Source organism: Mesoplodon mirus (genome assembly GCF_964341445.2).
Source record: "Mesoplodon mirus genome assembly, chromosome: 4".
In the NCBI taxonomy this organism is placed as follows: Eukaryota; Metazoa; Chordata; class Mammalia; order Artiodactyla; family Ziphiidae; genus Mesoplodon; species Mesoplodon mirus.
The window spans coordinates 41,866,871-41,891,759 of NC_138979.1; the positions used below are offsets into that span (position 1 = coordinate 41,866,871).

The 24,889-nt window shown below is 42.3% G+C and overlaps 1 protein-coding gene across 1 annotated transcript in view; it reads right to left on the bottom strand.

The window, feature by feature from the left end:
• AGBL1 (AGBL carboxypeptidase 1) overlaps positions 1-24,889 on the bottom strand; it is a gene marked incomplete at both ends in the record, with an annotated part of 577,244 nt that overhangs the window by 398,932 nt on the left and 153,423 nt on the right. The window contains 5 exons of the mRNA XM_082618728.1: positions 116-696; positions 1,745-1,861; positions 7,675-7,742; positions 8,733-8,898; positions 20,670-20,878. Coding sequence (XP_082474854.1) covers positions 116-696; positions 1,745-1,861; positions 7,675-7,742; positions 8,733-8,898; positions 20,670-20,878 — 1,141 coding nt within the window. The remainder of the gene's footprint in view (positions 1-115; positions 697-1,744; positions 1,862-7,674; positions 7,743-8,732; positions 8,899-20,669; positions 20,879-24,889) is intronic.

Genomic DNA, 24,889 nt, shown 5'->3' on the forward strand with positions numbered 1-24,889 from the left:
CTGACTAATGTTCACTTTCCTGAAGATAACAGAATTATCTGTACAAATCATTCCACCTACAAAAGTACTAAAGAAGAAAAAATATATATAGCTCCCAAGTTAGTAGCACCATCACCTTTGGACTCCACATTTACGTTCCAACATGGACTGGGAAGAGAGAGGTGGACAATGCCCCCAGAAATCAGGAAATGCCATCACTGTGAAGTCAGACACAGATCTGGTTCTTCTAGCTTTGGCCATATAACAATAGGGGTCATGGAAGGCGATATGCGTCCGATGTGTCTGCAGGAGCTTATCTATTAATTCAGCAGTTTCTCTAGGTCTAGTGGAACTGGAAAAGGAGGCACTTATCCTTGGGCAGGAAATCGCATCTATGTCCCAAGCATCCTCTTTGAAGGACGCCTGAACGTCTGAGATTTCACTTCCGGAAGAACCTATCCCAAGACCATTGGATTGTGCATTTCGGTATGGGTTCATTCCAGGTCCTTTTTTGGAGGTTAGATGTATGTTGGACCTCCCCATTTTCACTCTGCTCAGAAGGGAGGTCTGGACAGGGACTTCTCTTTCTTGTCCCCAGGAGATTTGGTCCTTATTCAGGCAAAGCCCTTTTGGGGAGGCAGCAGTCTGAACGTGGTGGTGACTGGCATACCGAGTCTCGTCCAAGTTCAAACCACCTCCAGGTTTGGACTCCAGTGCCTTCAGGTTAAAAGTGGAAAAGAAGACGTCAGTGTTTCTGTCCAAGTAGAGAATACAATCTGATCCCTGTCCTCACTCTCTGGGCACAGAGCTAAGCATAAATCCTGTGCACTGGAAAACTTTTTCCAAAGTCAGTCAAGGAAAGACTAAGCTTCAAGAGTCAAAGAAATGGCAGAATCCTAGAAATGCACACTTGGAAGGGGCATTTGGTGGGTCTAGTATGAGTCTATGCAGTACATGAAAGCCTCCTACAACACCCCCAAACATTTACAGCCTGGTTGAATGACTCATTTACAGAAACTTCCCTGTATCCCAAGGTGGTTCCTTTTATTTGAGGATCATTCTGATTGTTTAAGAAAAATTCTTTTTTACTCTGAATTAAAATTTCCTTCCCTGAAACTTTTACCCACCAATGCCTTTCTGCTTTCTAGAGTGAAATACAATATGTCAGCTCCCTTCTATAAGTGACTTAGCGTGTACCCTTAGATATGGCCAAATTCATGGTTTATTAAGAATCATAAGAAAATAATGGAGGTCCAAAAGCAGGTCTAAATTTTGGTGGGAGCAACAGCAGAAGAAGCAGCAGCAACCAACCACTGGATTAACATGACCAGGTATAAGGTGTTTGATTTGTTTCTGCTAACAACGAAACCCTAGAATCAGGCTGGTCACCTTCAGAAAGCCATCTCATACAACCATCCCACTCTCACAAGAGAATGATTAAGTCACCATGAATTTTCACTTGCTTTCCCAGGACATGAGAGTAAGGCACCTTGCCCACCAGACAACAGGCAGCAATGTGAACCTTCATCCTACTTCCTTCCGAGGTGATGGGTGTCAGATTGTATTGATAGGACCCTTGCATGCATCTTATCTCTGCCACCTTCTCATATTTTTGTTTAGCCTTTTACTTCCCTCTCAGAAAGATCCCAGAAGCAGAATGCTAAAGATGAGCAATGCTTTCCATCTGGAGGCCAGTTTGGATGTCCAGGGTCTGCAAAGAACCCATTAGCATCACCGAGGAGTAGAACCACAGCATACATTCTACCTCAAAACTGCAGGAGAGCTCAAGACACATCGCCTCATATTGCATCAGTTCCTCTTCAGGTCGATCAAGACCAGGTTTGGAGCTCAGCTTGTTCACATCTGTTTCCAAGTCATCATCCTACAATGGCACATTCAAAAAATATGTTACAATCAGGAGAGCCATCCTGAGAAATATCGAGACAAGCTACAGATGGGACTTTTCAGAATCCTGGGACACGGTTTCCTTGCCTCCAAGTTATAGTGCTAGCCTAGTCAAGGATAATTTAATATGTAAGGTTGTATTTTTTAAATACTAAGAAAGATTATAATTTTTCTCAGTGTTCATGTTAGTATTTATCAGCCTTCATCATAAATAATTTATGTAAAATGAGATGAACTATGTAAACAATGAAGCACAATACCACAGAATTGTTTTTATCTCATCACCACTGTCTTTGCCATAACTGTAACTGTTGTACCTATTCATCTATCTACCTATTTAGGTCACTCTTTTCACAAACGTTTAATGAGCCCCTACTATGAGTGGGCACTCTCCTAGGTACTAAAGACTCATTGATAATTGAACAGACCAAGGTCCATGATTCCATAGAACTTGCCTTCTAGTGAGAAAAGGAAGACAGTAAGAAAGCAAACAAATGAGCAAGGTAACTTCGAACAGTGATAAATGTCATGGGAAGAATGAGAGGTGGTGAAGTGATTGTGAGTGAGGCTGGGGTACAAAGAAGCTAAGGAGGTCCCTTTTTTTTTTCTTTTTTTTTGCGGTACACGCGTCTCTCACTGTTGTGGCCTCTCCCATTGCGGAGCACAGGCTCCGGACGCGCAGGCTCAGCGGCCATGGTTCACGGGCCCAGCCGCTCTGCGGCATGTGGGATCTTCCTGGACCAGGGCATGAACCCGTGTGCCCTGCATCGGCAGGCGGACTCTCAACCACTGAGCCACCAGGGAAGCCCGGAGGACACATTTTAACAATAACGGCCAAAAAGGCAAAGACTTGGGGGAAGAAATTACTAACAGAAAAAGGAAAAAAAAAGCAACTTAAATCTGCTTACAGAAAGAAGGTGGCTGAATGTATACACTCATATACAAGAATTCATACATATAACTGAATCACTGTTGTATAGCAGAAATTAACACATTATAAATCAATTATACTTCAATAAAATAAATTAAAAAAATTTTTTTTAAATAGAAAGTGGCTGACGCATAAAGAATAAGAGGAAGACTGTAGGAGTCAAGATTCCATACGCAGGGATGATGCTGAGCCTTCCAGGCTCTGGGGAGGAGGTCGTAACCTCCTACTATACCTGTATCCCTTTGTACATTTAAAAGTTTACCGAGGGCTTCCCTGGTGGCGCAGTGGCTGAGAGTCCGCCTGCCGATGCAGGGGACACGGGTTCATGCCCCGGTCCGAGAGGATCCCACATGCTGCGGAGCGGCTGGGCCCGTGGGCCATGGCCGCTGGGCCTGCGCATCCGGGGCCTGTGCTCCGCAACGGAGAGACCACAGCAGTGAGAGGCCCACGTACCGCAAAAAAAATAAAAAAAATAAAAGTTTTACCGAGTCACCACCAGCCTTTTCTTCACTGGGATGAATAATACCAGACCTTTTATTTCTTCTAGATCATCATTTCATAATAGTTTAACAGTGATGGTGACTCTCCTCCAAACACTTCTGTATTTTTCAAAGGTTATAGAATGTTACAGAGAAAGGACATAGTTCCATCTCTTCATCTTTCTGGGCCTCTCCCAGATCAAGTTTCCCTAATAAAATGAAGGGGGAATCCACCCTATATTTTAGGAATCTATTTTGTTAGTTAAGGAAAAACCTGATAGTCCTGAAAGCCTGGCTTATTCTTCCTGAAATCAAATAAATGTGGAAAATAAATGTTATATTCCTGGGCTTCCCTGGTGGCGCAGTGGTTAAGAATCTGCCTGCCAGTGCAGGGGACATGGGTTTGAGCCCTGGTCCGGGAATATACCACATGCCCCGGAACAACTAAGTCTGTGCGCCACAACTACTGAGCCTGTGCTCTAGAGGCTGTGAGCCACAGCTACTGAAGCCTGCACACTTAGAACCTATGCTCCTCAACAAGAGAAGCCACCACAATGAGAAGTTCGTGCACCGCAACGAAGAGTAGCCCCCGCTCACCGCAACTAGAGAAAGCCCGCACACAGCAACGAAGACCCAACGCAGCCAAAAAAATAAATAAATAAGAGGATTAACATAAATTTTTTTAAAAATAATTTTAAAAAATGTTATATTCCTGATTCAGGGGATAGAGTGCAATATTCCATCCATCTTCTGCAATTTTCCTCCAAGCTTTAAATTAAAAGAAATATAGATCCCATGAGGTTGATATAACGATATTTTCAGATACAGCGCATACCAGGCCCAAACTCCTTAGCCTAGTATTGGAGATCCCAACACTTACCCTTTCCAGCTTTATCTGTCAGATCTTCCTTCCTTTCACCATCTCTGCTACAGCCTCAGCCATGCCCCAAGGTGGCACCAATAGAAATGCAACCTGCCAGGCATTGAGAAGCATCTCCCCACCAGCAAGTAAGGTTGGTACGTCTGGAATGAGGAGCGTCAGGTAACCCATGAGCTTCAGCCTATCTAGGTGACCTACTCAGCCTTAGAGCAGGTGTTAGCAAACTATAGCCCACTGCTTGTTTTTGTAAATTAAGTTTTATCGGATCACAGTCATGCCCATTCATTTATATACTGCCTGTGATGGCTTTCTCAGTATAACAGCAAAGTGGAGTACTTGTAACAGAGACCATCTCTGGTCCTCAAAGCTTGAATCTTGGCCTCTGAATCTCCAGGCACTCAAGCAGGTTGTCAACTACTTCTGTATTTTATAAATACCCTTTTAGAAATACCCTTATATTTATTTAGGAGTGGACCAGCTTCTCTGTCCTCATAGCAACCCAGAGAAGCTTCATCATTTAGGATTTTGGTACCCATCTAACCCAGATAACTCCCTCCCTCCTCAGGTTCAACCCTTCCAATATTGACTTTCCCCAGCCTTAGATTTGAGTTCAACACCCTTTTGAAGGTGCTGATTCAAACTCTGGTAGAGACAATCCCCAAGTTTACTAGACTGAATTCTTTGAAGATAAAAACTATGTCTTATTTGCTTTTGTATCATATTAACTTCCCTAGGAACTTAGCATGCCGCCTCACATATGGATCATATCCAAGAAAATACCTGAAAGAAATAAAAAGTTTAAGAGGAGGAAAGGAGGGAAGAAAGCAAGGAAGAGCTTGAATTCACCCTTTCTGTCCTCCTCTTCTTCAGTCTGTCCAAATCTAATGTTTGTGTTCATTAAGAAAAAAAAAACAAACATGGCCAACTTCTAGTCTATATTCGTTGTAAGTTTCTCTTTCCTTATGATGACATTCACAGTTTTCAATCAAAGAACAGCACCCAACTATACACTCTCAAGACTCTTTACAGATATAAGTTCCTTTTAATCATTCTTTCTAAGAGGCTTCTCCCAATTGTTAACAAAGATTTTCAAAGGAAAAGGCCACAAGTTAAAGGCCTGCGTCCATTCTCTGACCAGAAATAAATACTCTTGGCTTCTTGCCCACATAACTTGCAGCAAATGCTGTTGGGTTCTCCAGGGGAAAACCCGGTTCCCTGTCTCCTGCTATACCCCAGAATCAAGCCCTTACTCTGATGTTCCTCTGTTTCTCTATAAGGCATGCTCGCACACTTACTTCTCACCTTCTCCTCAGCTCCAAGGCTCTTGACGAATTATTTCCAGGCCCTCACTTATTTGTCTTATGCTTCCTTCCCAGCTGGATTGATTTATTTGTTTAGATTCCTCTCCACCCCAACCCACCATCATCTGCAGAGTGGGGGTAAGGAGATGGTCTGAAAGCTCTCCCCCGACCCCATGCTGTGTGAAGTCGAGCACCAGCCTGAAGCTTGTCCCTCCACATCAGATACAAGAGGTGACTGACGCTACACATCAAACATTCAGTTATCAAAGAGCCAGCAAGAGGGGTGGGAAAGTGGCATTGATGAATGACTGCAGCAGCACAGTATTATTCAAATAATTCAGCACGTTCTCCATAGGCCTGCATCGGCAAGTCACAGCAAAGAGCCAATTTGCTACTGATGACTTCAGAAATGATTCTATTTATCAACAAAACCCTGAGCACACCAGAATAGCAACAGCAGCCTTAACCTAGAGACCTGGCTAAGAGGTAGTCCCTCTATGGCTGCTACTACCATTAGCAAGGTGAGTGATTATTATGACAGAGAACGCAAAAAGTCTCTTTCTCCCTAGGCAGATGTGTAGATGGAATGGTATGTAAAAAGAAAGGAAGAGAGGGAGGGGGAGAGGAGGATGGATGGATGGATAGTAGATAGATAAATAGACAAGTAGATAGATAGATAGATAGGTAGATTTTTTTAATCCAGATTTCATCTCCAGGAATGTCATAAAAGGTAGCATTTACTTCTCAGTCTTATTTTGCAGATGTCAAAACTAAGGAACTATAACTTGAAGGGACTTGTCCAAGTCGATGTCCACCAACAGAGATGGAGACAGAATTATAACTCGTAGATAAATTATCATTATTCTAGAGCAGTGGTTCTTAACCACAGGGTGATTTTTGCCCCGCAGGGATATTTGGCAAGTCCCAGAGACAGTTTTGATTCATGACTGGGGGGCAAAGGGGTGGATGTCACCAGCATCTTGTGGATTGAGGTCAGGAGTGCCGCTAAACATCGTATAATGCACAGGACAACCCCCCATGACAAAGAATTATCCAGCCAAAATGCCAAGGTTTAGAAACCTTTTTCTAGAAATGCTGTCAGTAAACTATGCCCCACTGTCTGCTTTTGTGGAACACGGTCATGCCCTATTGTTTACACATTGTCTATGGTTGCTTTTGTGCTACACCATCAAAGTTGAGTTGTTGTGACAGAAACTGTATGGTCCACAAAGCGTAGAGTAATGATTATCTGACCTTTCATAGAGAGTTGGCTGATCTCCATTCTATAGCATAGGTTATTATTGATAGAGACTAAAAGGCACTACTTCCTTGCTGGCCAGGATACGTGCCATACAACCCAAAGGAGCACAGTTCACATACTCCAAGGTAAATGGAATTGTACAACGCAGTGGTCCTGTGTATAGATTGGGTAGATAAGAAGAGTGACTTACAAAGACAGTGGAGATCTACTAGAAAAAGTTTCCTAGAAAGTCTTTCCATGGTCTCTTTGCCTGAGTATCCTTCACATTCATTAAATACACCAACCCTAAATGTCTACCTCAGGCTTATCCTGATGGAATATTAGTGCCTTGATAATAGATAGCCTCTGACTTGACGATGGGATTGTACTGGGCCTACCAAGACAAAAATGACAACTTGGAAATCAGTAACAGTAGCCATCATTTAGTGAGCATCAGTATCTGCCAGGACTTAAAGTGGAAACGCAAAAGTCCATCCTTAAAATTTACCCTGGGCGGGATTTCCCTGGTGGCACAGTGGTTAAGAACCTGCCTGCCAATCCAGGGGGCATGGCCCGGGAAGATCTCACATGCCGTGGAGCAACTAAGCCCATGCACCACAACTACTGAGCCTGCACTCTAGAACCCGCGAGCCACAACTACTGAGCCTGCATGCCACAGTTACTGAAGCTCGGGTGCCTAGAGCCTGTGCTCTGCAACAAGAGAAGCCACCACAATGAGAAGTCCATGCACCACAATGAAGAGTATCCCCCGCTCACTGCAATTAGAGAAAGCCCACGGGCAGCAACAAAGACCCAAAGCAACCAAAAATAAATAAATAAATAAATAAATAATTCTAAAAAAAATTTTACCCTGGGCTTAGCTGAACATAGAAAGGGACATTTTCCTTTGTAGAATTATGAATGTAGAGATCATTAGAAGCAAGGGCTAGTGTACCTACTTCCTCTTTCACATCTTCAGAATCTGAGTCTTTGTCCTCTTCTTCATCTCCATCATCTTCAAAATCTTCTGAGTGGGAAAAAAAAAAAACAGAGGTGAAATGGATGAGGCTTCCCCTTTGCCTTGGATTGAGATTCTCGCCACCCAATGCTTAGTACTTCCCACAAGTAAGGGGCCATTATTAAGTGTACAGGATCCCAACACACGCTTACACTTATCAGATGTGTAAATCATGCGCACATAGGTACGTGAGAGCACTATATCATGACGTCTAAACTGCTGTCCCACACTGAATGCAAAATGAGTGCAGAATAAAATGACACATGAATACCATTCTGGCTTCCTTCACCCAATGTAGAAGTATTTACGCAACTTCTATGTAGAAGTATTTATGCAACTAACATTGCCAGAGTTTAGTGATCACATAGATGCCAAAGCTGTTGTAATGTAGACAGCACTTTGATTGATTCCCTAATTTTAATACGAAGGAACTGATTTAAAACAAAAGTCCACAGAAAGCACCCAGTGTCATTGTGACAAGATGATGCCTATGGAAAATCTGTTCCCTGGAAGGAGGACAAGGTTGAAAAGCACTAGTATCTTCTGACAAGAAAACCTTCTCGGAGATTGGATAATCATACTTTCAAGTATTCTAAAATGACTTGCATGGGGTGGCAAAACAGCAAAAGTTTGATTTCAATTTCATCCTGAGGGCAAATTAATTCCAGAACCAGTCTGTATGGTGGAGGGACTCCATCATGGGATTGCAAATAGATTTTTTAAAATCAGCTGAGATGACTCTACAGGCATTCCATAGCTACCAGGCAAAGTGCCAACAGTTAATAATTAAGGACAAAATTAATAAGCTTGGTATTATGAAAAACTAGCTTTCTCATACATGTCTCTAATTACTTATTAGATAATCACAGTTGATCTGTTAAAAAAATTGATTCTACTTTCATCCACATCCCTCTGAAATATTATCCAAATGCAAAAGTTCATCATAAAGCTCACAACTATGAGCAAAATAAGTACAAAAGAACTACCCACATACTTTACCTTCAGTTAGAACACGTGGAGGTTCAGAGGTGGTGCTCCCAGGGGCTGGGAAGGAATAAGCACTGCTGGCTGTGACCAAGGGAAGTGGACTCTTAGGGTAGCATTGCCTCAGGATCTGAAGCACAAGGGAGATGACAGGTTCCAGACTTTTGTCATCCAGGCAGTTCTGAACAAAGAGAAGATCATATCAGACACTGACATCTTGTGTGGAGTCCCTTTGCTATAATGTTATTTTAAGTAATGGATTACACGCAGCCTAAATGGACAGTAATAGCCTTAATGTAGAACATCTAATCTGAACATTCTAATGTAAAATTTTGTCTAACACAGGATCTGCTTTGGTCCAGTGTGTAATCTGCATTTTTATTTCTCTTTTACAGCTAATATATTATTGGAATGAATTTAGTCTGAAAATAGACTTCAGAGACTTTCAAGGGATGCTGCACCTAAGGTAAAACATTGTCCAGAATAGCTGAGGGAAGAGGAGGTAATGGCATCTTCCTTCAACCATCCATGTGTTGTTGTGAATTATTGCCTAAATTAGAGAATGAGTAGCTGAATTGATAGAAGTCTTACTTTTCTCTTTTAGCTATGATCTGAAGAGAAAAATATCAAGGAAAAAGATAAAATATGAAATCAGAAGAAAGACTAAGAGAATCCCAAGTACCTAAATCAAATAACATGCTTCTTCTCAAAGCCCACAGTGGTGATCTCTCTTGGTATCTACACAAAGCAAAGAAAAATTGGGTTTGCAGATGTAACATTTTGATACTGATGGAACATGACAAGACCCTTCTTTTCAGACACTGTGAAAAATGTAAGAACAAGTTTACTAAATTGAGAGACAGAGAGTTGGGAGTAGTCAGTATGTCTTTGGCAAAAATATGGCCATTTTCTGCAGTCTCTTAGTAAATGTTTTGTCTACTGACTTGATACAGAAAGTTGACTAATGTAAGCCTCCAGTTTGGTATTCCTAAGGGGTTTCCACTAAGCTCTAAGGCCAATAAATCATAGTAGGAGATATGGAGGATGCTTAGAACATGCCACAGGGCACTGACTGTCTACAATTATGCCATGCATGGTACCTCCAGGCCCACATTATGGGCTGCTCCACAGGAAAGAACATGGAGGAAAAACATTTCATAAAACTTAAGCCATGGATTCAAGCTACCCAAATGACTCCAAAGTAAAAAAAATGTAAGCCAACTTTCAAAACAGAAATTTCTTAATAAAATCAACAATGTTATTTCCGAGGAGGAGCTTCAAGATGGTGGAGGAGTAAGACACGGAGATCACCTTCCTCCCCACAAATACATCAGAAATACATCTACACGTGGAACAGCTCCTACAGAACACCTACTGAATGCTGCCAGAAGAACTCAGACCTCCCAAAAGGCAAGAAACTCCCCACGTACCTGGGTAGGGCAAAAGAAAAAAGAAAACAGAAGAATAGGGACGGGACGTGCACCAGTGGGAGGGAGCTGTGAAGGAGGAAAGGTTTCCACACACTAGGAAGCCCCTTCGCGGGCGGAGACTGCGGGTGGCGGAGGGAGGAAGCTTCGGAGCCGCAGAGGAGAGCGCAGCAATAGGGGTGCAGAGGGCAAAGCGGAGAGATTCCCGCACAGAGGATCAGTGCCAACCAGCACTCACCAGCCTGAGAGGCTTGTCTGCTCCTCTGCTGGGGCGGGCGGGGGCAGGGAGCTGAAGCTCCGGCTTCGGAGGTCAGATCCCAGGGAGAGGACTGGGGTTCGCTGCATGAACAGCCTGAAGAGGGCTAGTGTGCCACAGCTAGCCGGGAGGGAATCTGGGAAAAGATCTGGAGCTGCCAAAGACGCAAGAGACTTTTTCTTGCCTCTTTGTTTCTTGGTGCGCGAGGAGAGGGGATTAAGAGCGCTGCTTAAAGGAGCTCCATAGACGGGCGTGAGCCACGGCTAACAGCACAGACACCAGAGACGGACTTGAGACGCTAAGGCTGCTGTTGCCGCCACCAAGAAGCCTGTGTGCGAACACAGGTCACTTTCCACACCTCCCCGCCCAGGAGCCTGTGCAGCCCGCCACTGCCAGTGTCCTGTGATCCAGGGACAACTTCCCCGGGAGAATGCACGTCGCGCCTCAGGCTGGTGCAACGTTATGCCAGCCTTTGCCGCCGCAGGCTCGCCCCACATTCCGTACCCTTCCCTCCCCCCACGGCCGGAGTGAGCCAGAGCCCCCGAATCAGCTGCTCCTTTAACTCTGTCCTGTCCGAGCAAAGAAAAGACGCCCTCAGGCGACCTACACACAGAGGTGGGGACAAATCCAAAGCTGAAGCCTGGGAGCTGTGCGAACAAAGAAGAGAAAGGGAAATCTCTCCCAGCAGCCTCAGCATCAGCAGATTAAATATCCACAATCAACTTGATGTACCCTGCATCTCTGGAATACCTGAATAGACAACAAATCATCCCAAATTGAGGCAGTGGACTTTGGGAGCAATGATATATATATATATATATATATATATATATATATATATATATATATATATATATATATTTTTTTTTTTTTACCTTTTCTATTTTTCCAAGTGTGTATGTGTATGCTTCTGTGTGTGAATTTATCAGTATAGCTTTGCTTTTACCATTTGTCCTAGGGTTCTGTCTGTCCATTTTTTGGTGTGTGTGTGTGTGTGTTTTGGTATACTTTTTAGTGCTTGTTATCACTGGTGGATTTGTTTTTTGGTTTGGTTGCTCTCTTCTTTCTTTCTTTCTTTCTTTTTTATTATTTAAAAATTTTTTTTCTTATTTTTAATATTTCTTATTTTTTATTTTAATAACTTTCTTTTACTTTCTTTTATTTTTTCTTTCTTTCTTTCTCTTTTTCTCCCTTTTATTCTGAGCCGTGTGGATGACAGGGTCTTGGTGTTCTGGCCGGGCATCAGGCCTGTGCCTCTGAGGTGGGAGAGCCGAGTTCAGGACATTGGTCCACCAAAGACCTCCCAGCTCCACGTAATATCAAATGGCGAAGATCTCCAAGAGATCTCCATCTCAACACCAAGACCCAGCTCCACTCAATGACCAGCAAGCAACAGTGCTGTACACCCTATGCCAAACAACAAGCAAGATAGGACCACAATCCCACACATTAGCAGAGAGGCGGCCTAAAATCATAATAAGGTCACAGACACACCAAAACACACCACCAGATGCAGACCTGCCCACCAGAAAAGCAAGATACAGCCTCATCCACCAGAACACAGGCACTAGTCCCCTCCACCAGGAAGCCTACACAACCAACTGAACCAACCTTACCCACTGGGGGCAGACACCAAAAACAACGGGAACTATGAACCTGCAGCCTGTGAGAAGGAAACCCAAAACATAGTAAGTTAAGCAAAATAAGAAGACACGAAACACACAGCAGATGAAGGAGCAAGATAAAACCCCCCCAGACCTAACAAATGAAGAGGAAATAGGCAGCCTACCTGAAAAGGAATTCAGAATAAGGATAGTAAAGATAATCCAACATCGTGGCAATAGAATGGAGAAAATACAAGAAACATTTAAAAAGGAATTAGAAGAACTAAAGAGCAAACAAACAATCATGAACAACACAATAAATGAAACTAAAAATTCTCTAGAAGGGATCAACAGCAGAATAACTGAGGCAGAAGTATGGATAAGTGACCTGGAAGATAAAATAGTGGAAATAACTACTGCAGAGCAGAATAAAGAAAAAAGAATGAAAAGAATTGACGACAGTCTCAGAGACCTCTGGGACAACATTAAAGGCACCAACATTCAAATTATACGGGTCCCAGAAGAAGAAGAGAAAATAAAGGGACTAGACTGTGAAAATATTTGAACAGATTACAGTTGAAAACTTCCCTAATATGGGAGAGGAAATAATTAATCAAGTCCAGGAAGCACAGAGAGTCCCATACAGGATAAAGCCAAGGAGAAACATGCCAAGACACATATTAATCAAACCTGCAAAAATTAAATACAAGGAAAAAATATTAAAAGCAGCAAGGGAAAAATAACATACAAGGGAATCCTCATAAGGTTAACAGCTGATCTTTCATCAGAAACTCTGCAAGCCCAAAGGGAGTGGCATGACATAATTAAAGCGATAAAAGGGAAAAACCTACAACCATGATTACACTACCTGGCAAGGATGTCATTCAGATTCAAAGAAGAAATTAAAACCTTTACAGACAAGCAAAAGCTAAGAGAATTCAGCAGCACCAAACCAGCATTACAGCAAATGCTAAAGGAACTTCCCGAGGCAAGAAACACAAGAAAAGGAAAAGACCTACAAAAACAACCCCAAGAAAATGGTAAAAGGAACATACATATAGATAACTACCTAAAATGTAAACGGATTAAATGCTCAACCAAAAGACATAGAATGGCTGAATGGATACAAAAACAAGACCCATATATATGCTGTCTACAAGAGACCCACTTCAGACCTAGGGTCACATACAGACAGAAAGTGAGGGGATAGAAAAAGATATTCCATGTAAAAGAAAATCAAAAGAAAGCTGGAGTAGCAATTCTCATATACAACTAAATAGACTTTAAAACAAAGACTATTACAAGAGACAAAGAAGGACACTATATAATGATCAAGTGATCAGTCCAAAAAGAAGACATAAAAATTGTAAATATTTCTGCACCCAACATAGGAGCACCTCAATACATAAGGCAAATACTAACAGCCATAAAAGGGGAAATGGACAGTAACACAATCACATTAGGGGACTTTAGCACCCCACTATCACCAATGGACAGATCATCCAAAATGAAAATAAATAAGGAAACACAGGCTTTAAATGATACATAAAACAAGACAGACTTAATTGATATTTATAGGACACTACATCCAAAAACAACAGAATACACTTTCTTCTCAAGTGCTCATGGAACATTCTCCAGGATAGATCATATCTTGGGTCACAAATCAAGCCTTGGTAAATTTAAGAAAATTAAAATCGTATCAAGTACCTTTTCTGACCACAACAGTATGAGAAGTAGATATCAATTACAGGAAAAAATCTGTACAAAGTACAAACACATGGAGGCTAAACAATACAGTACTTAATAACCAAGAGATCACTGAAACAAAGAGGAAATAAAAAAAAACCTAGAAACAAATGACAATGAAAACACGACAACCCAAAACCTATGGGATGAAGCAAAAGCAGTTCTAAGAGGGAAGTTTAGAGCAATACAATCCTACCTTAAGAAACAAGAAACATCTCAAATAAACCACCTACCCTAAAACCTAAAGCAATTAGAGAAAGAAGAACAAAAAAACCCCAGAGTTAGCAGAAGGAAAGAAATCAAAAAGATCAGATCAGAAAAAGAAATGAAGGAAACAATAGCAAAGGTCAATAAAACTAAAAGCTGGTTCTTTGAGAATATAAACAAAATTGATAAACCATTAGCCAGACTCATCAAGAAAAAAAGGTAGAAGACTCAAATCAATAAAATTAGAAATGAAAACGGAGAAGTAACAACTGACACTGCAGAAATACAAAGGCTCATGAGAGATTACTATAAGCAACTATATGCCGATAAAATGGACAACCTGGAAGAAATGGACAAATTCTTAGAAATGCACAACCTTCCAAGACTGAACCAGGAAGAAATAGAAAATATAAAGAGACCAATGACAAGCAGATTAAAAATCTTCCACAAACAAAAGGCCAGGACCAGATGGCTTCACAGGCAAATTCTATCAAACATTTGGAGAAGAGTTAATACCTATGCTTCTCAAGCTCTTCCAAAATATAGCAGAGGGAAGAACACTCCCAAACTCATTCTACGAGGCTACCATCACCCTGATACCAAAACCAGACAAAGATGTCACAAAGAAATAAAACCACAGGCCAATATCACTGATGAACACAGATGCAAAAATCCTCAACAAAATATTAGCCAACAGAACCAAACAGCACATTAAAAGGATCATACACCATGATCAAGTGGGGTTTATCCCACTAATGCAAGGATTCTTCAATATACACAAATAAATCAATGTGATACACCATATTAATAAATTGAAGAATAAAAACCACATGATCATCTCTATACATGCAGAAAAAGCTTTTGACAAAATTCAACATCCATTTATGATAAAAACCCTGCAGAAAGTAGGCATAGAGGGAACTTACGTCAACATAATAAAGGCCATATATGACAAACCCACAGCCAACATCGTCCTCAATGGTGAAAAACTGAAACCATTTCCTCTAAGATCAGAAACAAGACAAGGTTACCCACTCTCACCACTCTTATTCAGCATAGTTTTGGAAGTGTTAGCCACAGCAATCAGAGAAGAAAAGCAAAGAAAAGGAATCTAAATCGGAAACGAAGAAGTAAAGCTGTCACTGTTTGCAGATGACATGATACTCTACATAGAGAGTCCTAAAGATGCTACCAGAAAACTACTAGAGCTAATCAATGAATGTGGTAAAGTAGCAGGATACAAAATTAATGCACAGAAATCTCTTGCATTCCTATACACTAATGATGAAAAATCTGAAAGAGAAATTAAGAAAACACTCCCATTTACCATTGCAACAAAAAGAATAAAACACCTAGGAATAAACCTACCTAAGGAGACAAAAGACCTGTATGCAGAAAGCTATAAGACACTGATGAAAGAAATTAAAGATGATACAAACAGATGGAGAGATATACCATATTCTTGGACTGGAAGAATCAACATTGTGAAAATGACTATACTATCCAAAGCAATCTACAGATTCAGTGCAATCCCTATCAAACTACCACTGGCAGTTTTCACAGAACTAGAACAAAAAATTTCACAATTTGTATGGAAACACAAAAAACCCCAAATAGCCAAAGTAATCTTGGGAAAGAAAAACGGATCTGGAAGAATCTGGCTCCGTGACTTCACACTATACTACAAAGCTACAGGTATCAAGACAGTATGGTACTGGCAGAAAAACAGAAATATAAATCAGTGGAACAGGATGAAAGCCCAGAGATAAACCCATGTACATATGGTCACCTTATTTTTGATAAAGGAGGCCAGAATATACAATGGAGAAAAGACAGCCTCTGCAATAAGTAATGCTAGGAAAACAGGACATCTATGTGTGAAAGAATGAAATTAGAACACTCCCTAACACCATATACAAAAATAAACTCAAAATGGATTAAAGACCTCAATGTAAGGCCAGACACTGTAAAACTCTTAGAGGAAAACATAGGCAGAACACTCTATGACATAAATCACAGCAAGATCCTTTTTGACCCAGCTCCTAGAGAAATGGAAATAAAAGCAAAAATAAACAAATGGGACCTAATGAAACTTTAAAGCTTTTGCACACCAAAGGAAACCATAAGCAAGATGAAAGGACAGCCCTCAGAATGGGAGAAAATATTTGCAAATGAAGCAACTGACAAATGATCAATCTCCAAAATTGACAAGCAGCTCATGAAGCTCAATATCAAAAAAAACAAACAACCCATCCAAAAATGGGCAGGAGACCTAAGTAGACGTTTTTCCAAAGAAGATATACAGATTGCCAACAAACACATGAAAGAATGCTCAACGTCATTAATCATTAGAGAAATGCAAATCAAAACTACAATGAGATATCACCTCACTCCTGTCAGAACGGCCATCATCAAAAAATCTACAAACGGGGGGCTTCCCTGGTGGCGCAGTGGTTGAGAGTCCGCCTGCCGATGCAGGGGACACGGGTTCGTGCCCCGATCCCGGAAGATCCCACATGCCGCGGAGCGGCTGGGCCCGCGAGCCATGGCCGCGGAGCCTGTGTGTCTGGAGCCTGTGCTCCGCAACGGGAGAGGCCACAGCAGTGAGAGGCCCGCGTACAGCAAAAAAAAAAAAAAAAAAAAAAAAAATCTACAAACGGGGCTACCCTGGTGGCGCAGTGGTTGAGAGACCGCCTGCCAATGCAGGGGACACGGGTTCGTGCCCCGGTCCGGGAGGATTCCGCATGCCGCAGAGCGGCTGGGCCCGTGGGCCATGGCTGCTGAGCCTGCGTGTCCGGAGCCTGTGCTCCGCGGCGGGAGAGGCTGCAGCGGTGACGGGTCTGCGTACCACAAAAAAAAAAAAAAAATCCACCAAAAACTAAAAATAGAACTACCATACGACCTAGCAATCCCACTCCTGGGCATATACCCTAATAAAACCATAATTCAAAGAGAATCATGTATCACAATGTTCATTGCAGCTTTATTTACAATAGCCAGGACATGGAAGCAACCTAAGTGTCCACCGACCAATGAATGGCTAAAGAAGATGTGGCTCATATATACAATGGAATATTAATCAGCCATAAAAAGAAACGAAATTGAGTTATTTGTAGTAAGGTGGATGCACCTAGAATCTGTCATACAGAGTGAAGTAAGTCAGAAAGAGAAAAACAAGTACCGTATGCTAACACATATATATGGAATCTAAAAAAAAAAAAAAAACAGTCACGAAGAACCTAGGGGCAGGATGGGAATAAAGACGCAGACCTACTAAGAATGGACTTGAGGATATGGGGAGGGGGAAGGGTAAGCTGGGACAAAGTAAGAGAGTGTCATGTACATACATACACTACCAAATGTAAAACCGATAGCTAGTGGGAAGAAGCCAAATAGCACAGGGAGATCAGCTCAGTGTTTTGTGACCACCTAGAGGGGTGGGATAGGGAGGGTGGGAGGGAGGGAGACGGAAGAGGGAAGAGATATGGGCATAGATGTATATGTATTCACTTTGTTATAAAGCAGAAACTAACACCATCGTAAAGCAATTATAGTCCAATAAAGATGTTAAAAATAAATAAATGTTATTATTAAAAGAGGAAAATATATATGTTACTTACCCCCCTCGTCCCCCCAGAAAAGAATGTTATTTCCCCTTCCATGTACTCAAATAATACCAATCAGGTATCCTGAACCAACAGCAGGAAACACTCTCCAAGGAAAATAAATTCCTTGAGGCTATTTTATCGCTGGGACTGGTCAAATAGTTTTAAGTGCTTACTGAAAAGTATGAGTATTGGGAAAAGAGAGAACTGAGCATGGAGGATGAAGAATGGTAAGGTAGATGACTGATCAGAGATAATGCTCTAAGCTTCAACCTTAGGAGGTAGTGAGCCAAGTCCAAGCCAGGGAACTCAGTCAAAACTGCCAGCATTTTGGAAGCCAGGTCTATGATTGCCATTGGTACTATTGCTGATGATGGTAACAGTGTAATGTTTTACTTGCTGTGGGATTATTATGCATTATAGACAATCTGATCCTCTGAACGTTTAAAGGATGCTCAGAGGATCTGTGCAAGGCCGTGGGACCCAGGAAACAAAGAGGTGGGGTTACTGAGAGAGAATCATGGCAAGCAGTGGCCTCAGCAGGAAGGCAAAGAACAGTATGATGGGCGAAGTCTGTGGGAAGGACTCAGAAACAGTTCTTTCTCCGTCACTCTCATGCCCAGGAGGCTTGCAATTACACCACAAGCACCGATAAAAGCAGTAAAGGACAGTGGTTTGCAAAGTGTGACCCAGACCAGCAGTATCAACATCACTTAGGAATTGGTTAGAAACACAACTTCTCAGGGTCATCCCAGACCTTCTGAATCAGAAACTCTGAGGATGGGGCCCTTGCAGCCATGTAGGTGGCTTTGATCACAGTTAACTTAGAGAACCTCTGGTCCAGTGGACAGAAATACGGACTGTTGAGGAAGACCATCAGTTTCAAATCCTTTGAAATGTTGAAATCAGAAAGTCTGCATGAACGGCTATGCCAGCCCTCAGCCATAGTAAGCATTCAAGACAAATCTCATTCCCTCGTCCTCTTCCTCCTCCTCCTTTATTTTCTTCTTCCTCCTCCTCTTCTCCTTCATTTTCATTGTCATCTCCATCAGTTGCAGCAGCAGCAGCAGAAGCAGCATAATTTGCAGTAGCTACTGAGATGACATCACTAGATCCAAGGTTCCCCATTTGGCCATCCTGTGACTTACGCATCCTCTCTGGCAGGAGAGGGGAGAGAATGGATGGGCAGCTCTAACTCCAGCACAGCTGCAAGGGCATCTGTGCTCAGAGCACTCAGCCCAGGTGCTGGGAAGCTTTTCAGGCAGGAGAAACCTGGCCACCAAGTGCAGATTCTGCCTCTGCTCACATCCTGCTTCCATTCCCAACAGTAATTGGAGGCTGGGAGCTCATTGTAAATTTGCTTAATTGAGCACTTGAGGTCTTTATTGTCCTGCTGAGGAACTGCTTCTAAAAGCCTGCTTCTGGGCTCACAGCCCCTTTCATGCCTGTGCTTCACTTGGTATTTTCTCCACTCTCTTCTTGTCATAGACCTGTACCTCTGGGATCACCATCTTTTCCCTGTATTACTCTTCTAATTGTTTTTTTTTTTTTTTAACGCAGATCAGAAAAATAGTCAATAATGCAGAGGGCAGGGGGCAGAGGAGCTGGCTAAAGCACACGAGCCAGAGTTGGGGGGATTCTAGGCATCAGCAATACGGGGGGAGTTTCACCAAGGCTGGGAGAGATTCAAGATTTGGGGGACACAGGCTTACAAAGGATGGTGAAGCTTGGAAAAATTCAAAGCACTTCCTCATCCAGAGGAATAGAATGGAAAATGTAGCTATTTCATGACCGAGAAGCTCTGAAAGCTGTATTGATGGAGAGAAACCCAGAGGCGACAGCAGACAGAAAATTAGATATTGGTTTGCAGTGCAGTATTATGTTATTGTTTAGAGGAGGGGAAAAAAGCTTTTTAAAAAAATGGTTAGTCTACAGATGCCGTGGTTGGAAAACGGCACTCTCGTTGACTGCTTCATTACCTCAGATGTACTCAGGTACAGAGAAATTGGAGAGTGTCCAGAGAGAAGCAACGAGACCAATGAAAGTAGTGCAGAGACTGACTAATACGAAGACAGCAAGGAACATGATGTGTGTGAAACACGGCTGCCTCGGCCCCAGGAGAGGTTTGGTGAGCAGATGATGGGTATTTGGGAGATACTCACATCATCCATGGAGAACGTATAGGTAGCCTCGCATGATGGTGTTTAAATTAGCCCTAATCAAGTGAAATTAAGGAATTTATTATTTGGTTGAAATCCAGGAAACCCTAGACACTTATTCCACTGGGGTGCAGGTAAGTGACAGCCCTTATAGGTGCTACTCCTTTTGCCTGGGATGCTCTTCCTCTTAAACTTGGCATGACAGACTCCTTCAATAATTCAGGTCTCAGCTTAGGTGTCACCTGCTCAGAGAAGACTTGACCTCTCTAAGAGAAGGTCAAGTCTCCCTGCATATGTAAAAGTCACTGTAGATCTGTGCCCTTCCTCTGTTGATTTCACAGAGCAATATGAAATTATCTTCCAGATTGAATTCTTTGCTTCCTTAGTGTCCAACTCGCTGGTGGAATGCTTGCCCCAAAAGATCAGGGGTCTCGTCTATCATATTCACCACTAGGTCCCAAAACCTAATCATTATTCCAATAACCACTCACACTCATAAAGCAGTTAAGTCATGGCAAGAACCCTGCTAACACAGACATGTCTATGTTAACTTATCCAGGCCACGCAAAAACCTAGATTTTATCATTTCTATTTTTTTTAAGAAGAAGAAACTTGAGTCCCAGAGAAGGTGGGTGACTTCTCTAAAGTTGCACAGCTATAGGTGCTAGGGCTGGGATCTGAAGCCAGGTTCTCTAGCTTGAAAATCAACACTCTTAATCACTGCACTACCCAGTGTGTACCCAACTAATACGTATTGAATAAATGAGTCAATCAGTACATGAGTGAGTGAAGGAATGAGGATTTGAGTCCAAAACATCTGCCCAGAGCAGGAAGCAATAAACGTATTGAGGTTTCCCAACTTTAGTGAAGGTGAGTCCTAAATGACGGCCTTCAGGAATCATCCAGATGTCATCCAACTGCAAAGATAATCCCCATGCTGATTACCTGTGTGGTGCTGAAAAGGATCTCCATGCCCTGAGCTGCCAGGAAGGCCTCCCTGCCAGACCGGAGGTTGGCAATATGCCTGAGGCAAAGCAGAAGCGCCCTGCGGATCAGCACGTAGGAATTGGTCGTGTCATGTCTGTGCCAGTCCTGATGCAGCCTGAGCAAGATGGTGACATAGCCTCTGTTCACTGCCCTGCGGCTGTTAGACTCTGAAACCAATGGGAAAAGACAATGTCAATCACAGGCTGGCCATACCTGCCTGAGGATGTCCCAGTGTACCTCCCACAAGATACTAATTCATCATAAAGGGAATGAAAATAACTTTCCATTGGAGAAAACTGGCAGATATCACCTTCATCAAGTGACCAAAGTCGACATCAGCAGATAAGATGCCCTGAGAAAGACACACCATCACTTTAGCATCACTTAAGCACCACTTTAGCATCCTTTCAGCATCGCTTCTATGATTTTCCCGCCCCAAAATGCATAACCTAAATGTTACTACGAGGAAAATCAGCAAACCCAAAATGAGGGACATGATGCAAAATATCCAATCTATAATTTTCAAAAATGTCAAGGTCATGAAAAGCAAAAAAAAAAAAAAAAAAAAAAAAAAAACAGGAATTGAGCTAACAGAGACTAAAAAGACATGGCATGTCAGTATGGTATATAATTATAATTTAGATCCTGGACCAGAAAACAATTTTTTTTCTTTTGCTACATAAGGCATTAGTGACGCAATTGGTAAAATATGAATAGTGTTTAGATTAACCCATAGTATTGTATAAATGTTTATTGTCAGATTTTTGATAAACTATTAAATGTTTACATAAGTGAATATTCTTGTTTTTATGAAAATCACCATTGTGAATGTCTATAACATTCTCAAATAGTTCAGAAAAAGGATAATAGTGTGTGGGGAGAGAGAAGAAAGGAGGTGGGGGGAATCCACAGGATTTCCATTCCTCTTTCCTAAGCCTCAGTAGACTTGGGATATTGTCATTTGGGTTGAGCAAACTATAGGCTTAGGTTGAAAAGGAGAGGACCCTGAGTGACAGACATAATGTCAGGAAAGCTGCCACGTGTAACAGATGCGTTGGGTGTTTTCCCTAAAGAGAACGGAAGCCAGATCAGCAAGGGGTTGGTTCCGTCCAGGAAAGGAACTCCTCAGGCTCAAGGCTACCCAACAGGGAGCTGGTCTCTATGTGGTAATGAGCAACGTGGCACCAAAAATATCCAGAAAGAGGTTGGAAGTCCACCCAGCAGGGATGTGAGGACAGGGCTTCCTTACATCTGACAGGGAGCTGTAATAGCATGCTCTTACAGTTCTCTTCCCCTCTTTCACACCATGACTACCCTTGGTTAGTTGAATGACCCTGCGTGAGACCTCCCATGAGACCCCTCTGATGGGTGAATGATTTCTTCCTTTTTCCATTATGAAGAAAGAAAGGGGGAAGAATGGTCCAAGATACCTCTCTCAACAGTCCACATACACCACTTTTCATGTTAAGCTCCTCCGCCTACAGGGTTGGCGGACAGACCAGTTCAGGTCTACCCAGTAGATGGGGAGATAGATACTCTCTGGATCCTGGTCCTCTCTACCCCTGTGGACTAGGTACCCCGAAGAACTCTAACGGGCTGACTCTCAGGAACAAACGCCCACATCTTGCAGCTCTGCCCTCTCACGACTGCATTTCTCCATTATCCATACCGTTCATGCTGGTTTATGAGACAATCTATGTTTCTGGCTGAGCATGTGAGAGAGAGATCCCCTGAACTGTAACTGGATAAGCAAAATTTCAGCTCCAAGGCAGATTTTTTCCTAAGACCATATAAGTGCACATGAGTGAAACGATAACATGAAAATTCAGTGCTTTATTCCAGAAGGGTTTTCTCATAATATTAATGGAATTCTCCTTTTCTTCTACTTGTTTGTCAAATTCTAAATTGTCAGGCTTGACTGAGCCCCACTGAGATTTCTGACCCATTTGTGCAGTTGGTTTTATATTTTTTTTCCACTTTTTACAACATTTCATTCAGCCATGACCCTAAATTGAAAGCCATGAGCTTTATTCACTCCATGATGTGTTTGTGGAAGGTTTAAATCACCTTCATTACCTCCTTTAATGAATTATTCTTTTGTATCAAAAATATTTCTCTCCTCGGCTGGTCCCAGCCACAAAGCACTGGACTTCTTTACCGCCTAAATGAGGTTCCAGCCTATCCAATATCTGATGTTTAAAAGAAAATTGAGGATTAGGTAGGAAGTATTAAAGGAAACTATCACCTGCTGAAAAGAAGACAGAATGGCAAAAAAAGTGCATGGAGGCCGCGTGGGCAGTGGGAGGTTAAGAACTTTTGTCTTTTATCTATGTTAAGGGTATAAGACTAATACTGTGTTATCCTCATGACGTTCATCTCCCACTTCTGGGGGAGGGGGAGGGAGATAACGAGAAAAAAGTCTTTAATTGTCTGAGAGAAAAATCCCTTATCAGATCCCAATGATTTTATTCACGACTTCCTGTTAATCTTCAACAACCTGTCATGTTTACTAACATAGAAAATAGCTATACCTCCTCCCCCAACCCCTACCCTAAATCAGTCAATCTTTCTCCGTGAACGGCTTGGGAGTTTTGCAAAAGTCAATATGCACCTGAAACCCGACAAGAGATCCATCAAGCTGAACAAATGTAGAGGGGAGCTGAAGAATGAAATGAGGGTCACTGGGATCTGCAACTTGCAGAAGTTTGAGAAGATTTGAGGGGAGGACAGTGCTTCTCCCAGGGAGGCCAAATAGGAAGGAGAAGATGTGGGGTTTCATACATTCCTTTGGGTGAGCTCAGGGTTGGGAGGCCAGAGAAGATCCCCAGACCAGCTGTACTTTAGTCTATTTATGTAAATGGCTTCTTCCTAAGATTTCCTTGGAAAAAGAGTTCCCGTTCCTTAATTTTTTTTTTTTAATTTCCGAAACAGATTGGTTTATGTTAAACTGGTTGGAGGATGGGGTGGAATGGACAGAGAGGACTTCTGAGGACCTTTAATTTAACAGCTCACCTCCACCCCCTTCCCCATCCAAAGGCGCTCTCCATGCCCCCTTGTCTCCATCAGCCCCTCCCTGGCAGCCTCCTGCTGAAGTTCTTATCTGGCCAGTTTTCCGGTGGCAAATCTGCATCCTTGTCCTCACCTCCAATTTATCCTCTTAAGTTCTACTCTTTCTACCTACCTTTCCAGATTTTATCCTCCTGAAGTCTTATTTTAGCTAATTCTCAGTCTAAAATGTGACCTCGCGCTCTCCTTATTTTTACCCCACGTATTTCTTCACAGAGGTTCCAATGTTTTCTTTAGTGCAGACCCCACTGATGCAGCAGATTTTTACATTCAGGAAGAAAGAATAAAAAAAGGAAGGGAATATGCCAAGATATCAATAGTACTTATGAGGGAGGAAAAGATTGATGATTCTATTTGCTTTGGGTTTTTTTAGACTAGACTTAGACTTTTCTGTAGTTTTTATTCTCCTCATCCTCTGCAATGAACTTTGACAATCAAGTAGAAAAAAGACAGGTTACCCTTTGACAGGAAGTCCGTAGTCTATAGGCCATGCCATGTTGTAAATGCCTGTGGGCAGGGCAAGAAGTCCCCGGGTTGCCATAGCAACCAATTCACCTTACCCCATCCCTTTCGAAAGTGAATTACCTACCTTGCCCCTGAAGGTATTTGACAGCATGATCATCTCTATAAAGATGTTTGTCTTTTAACAGGAAAGCCCAGACACCTTCAAGACTCAAAGATTGGATTTCTCATGGGGAATTTCCAGCCCCATGACAGGTTGGTGGAGAAGTGCTTGGTGACCCAGATTATAATACCTGCAAGCAACCCAACGCTCTGCCACTTTTATTGGGCAAAACCAGAGGAAATTTCCATGACTGCTCTTTGTTTCCCATATCTGAGAATTTCATCACCCCTTTTAGAGTAAAGAGATAGCTTAAAGTGGAGGAAAAGTGGGAACCTGCAGCAGAGGAATGAGCTGGATGCTTTCACAACCACAGCTCTAGGAATGAGACATACAAATTAGTGCAGACCTCCAAACTCATCTTTACTATCCTTGTGTACCCTTCACTGCCTTGCTGGGCAGAGCCTTCAGCTGTCAGCTTTCTTTCTGGAGTCCTTGCACATGGCTGTGACCTCCACTGCTTTCTAGCTGTGTGACCTTAAGCATGTTA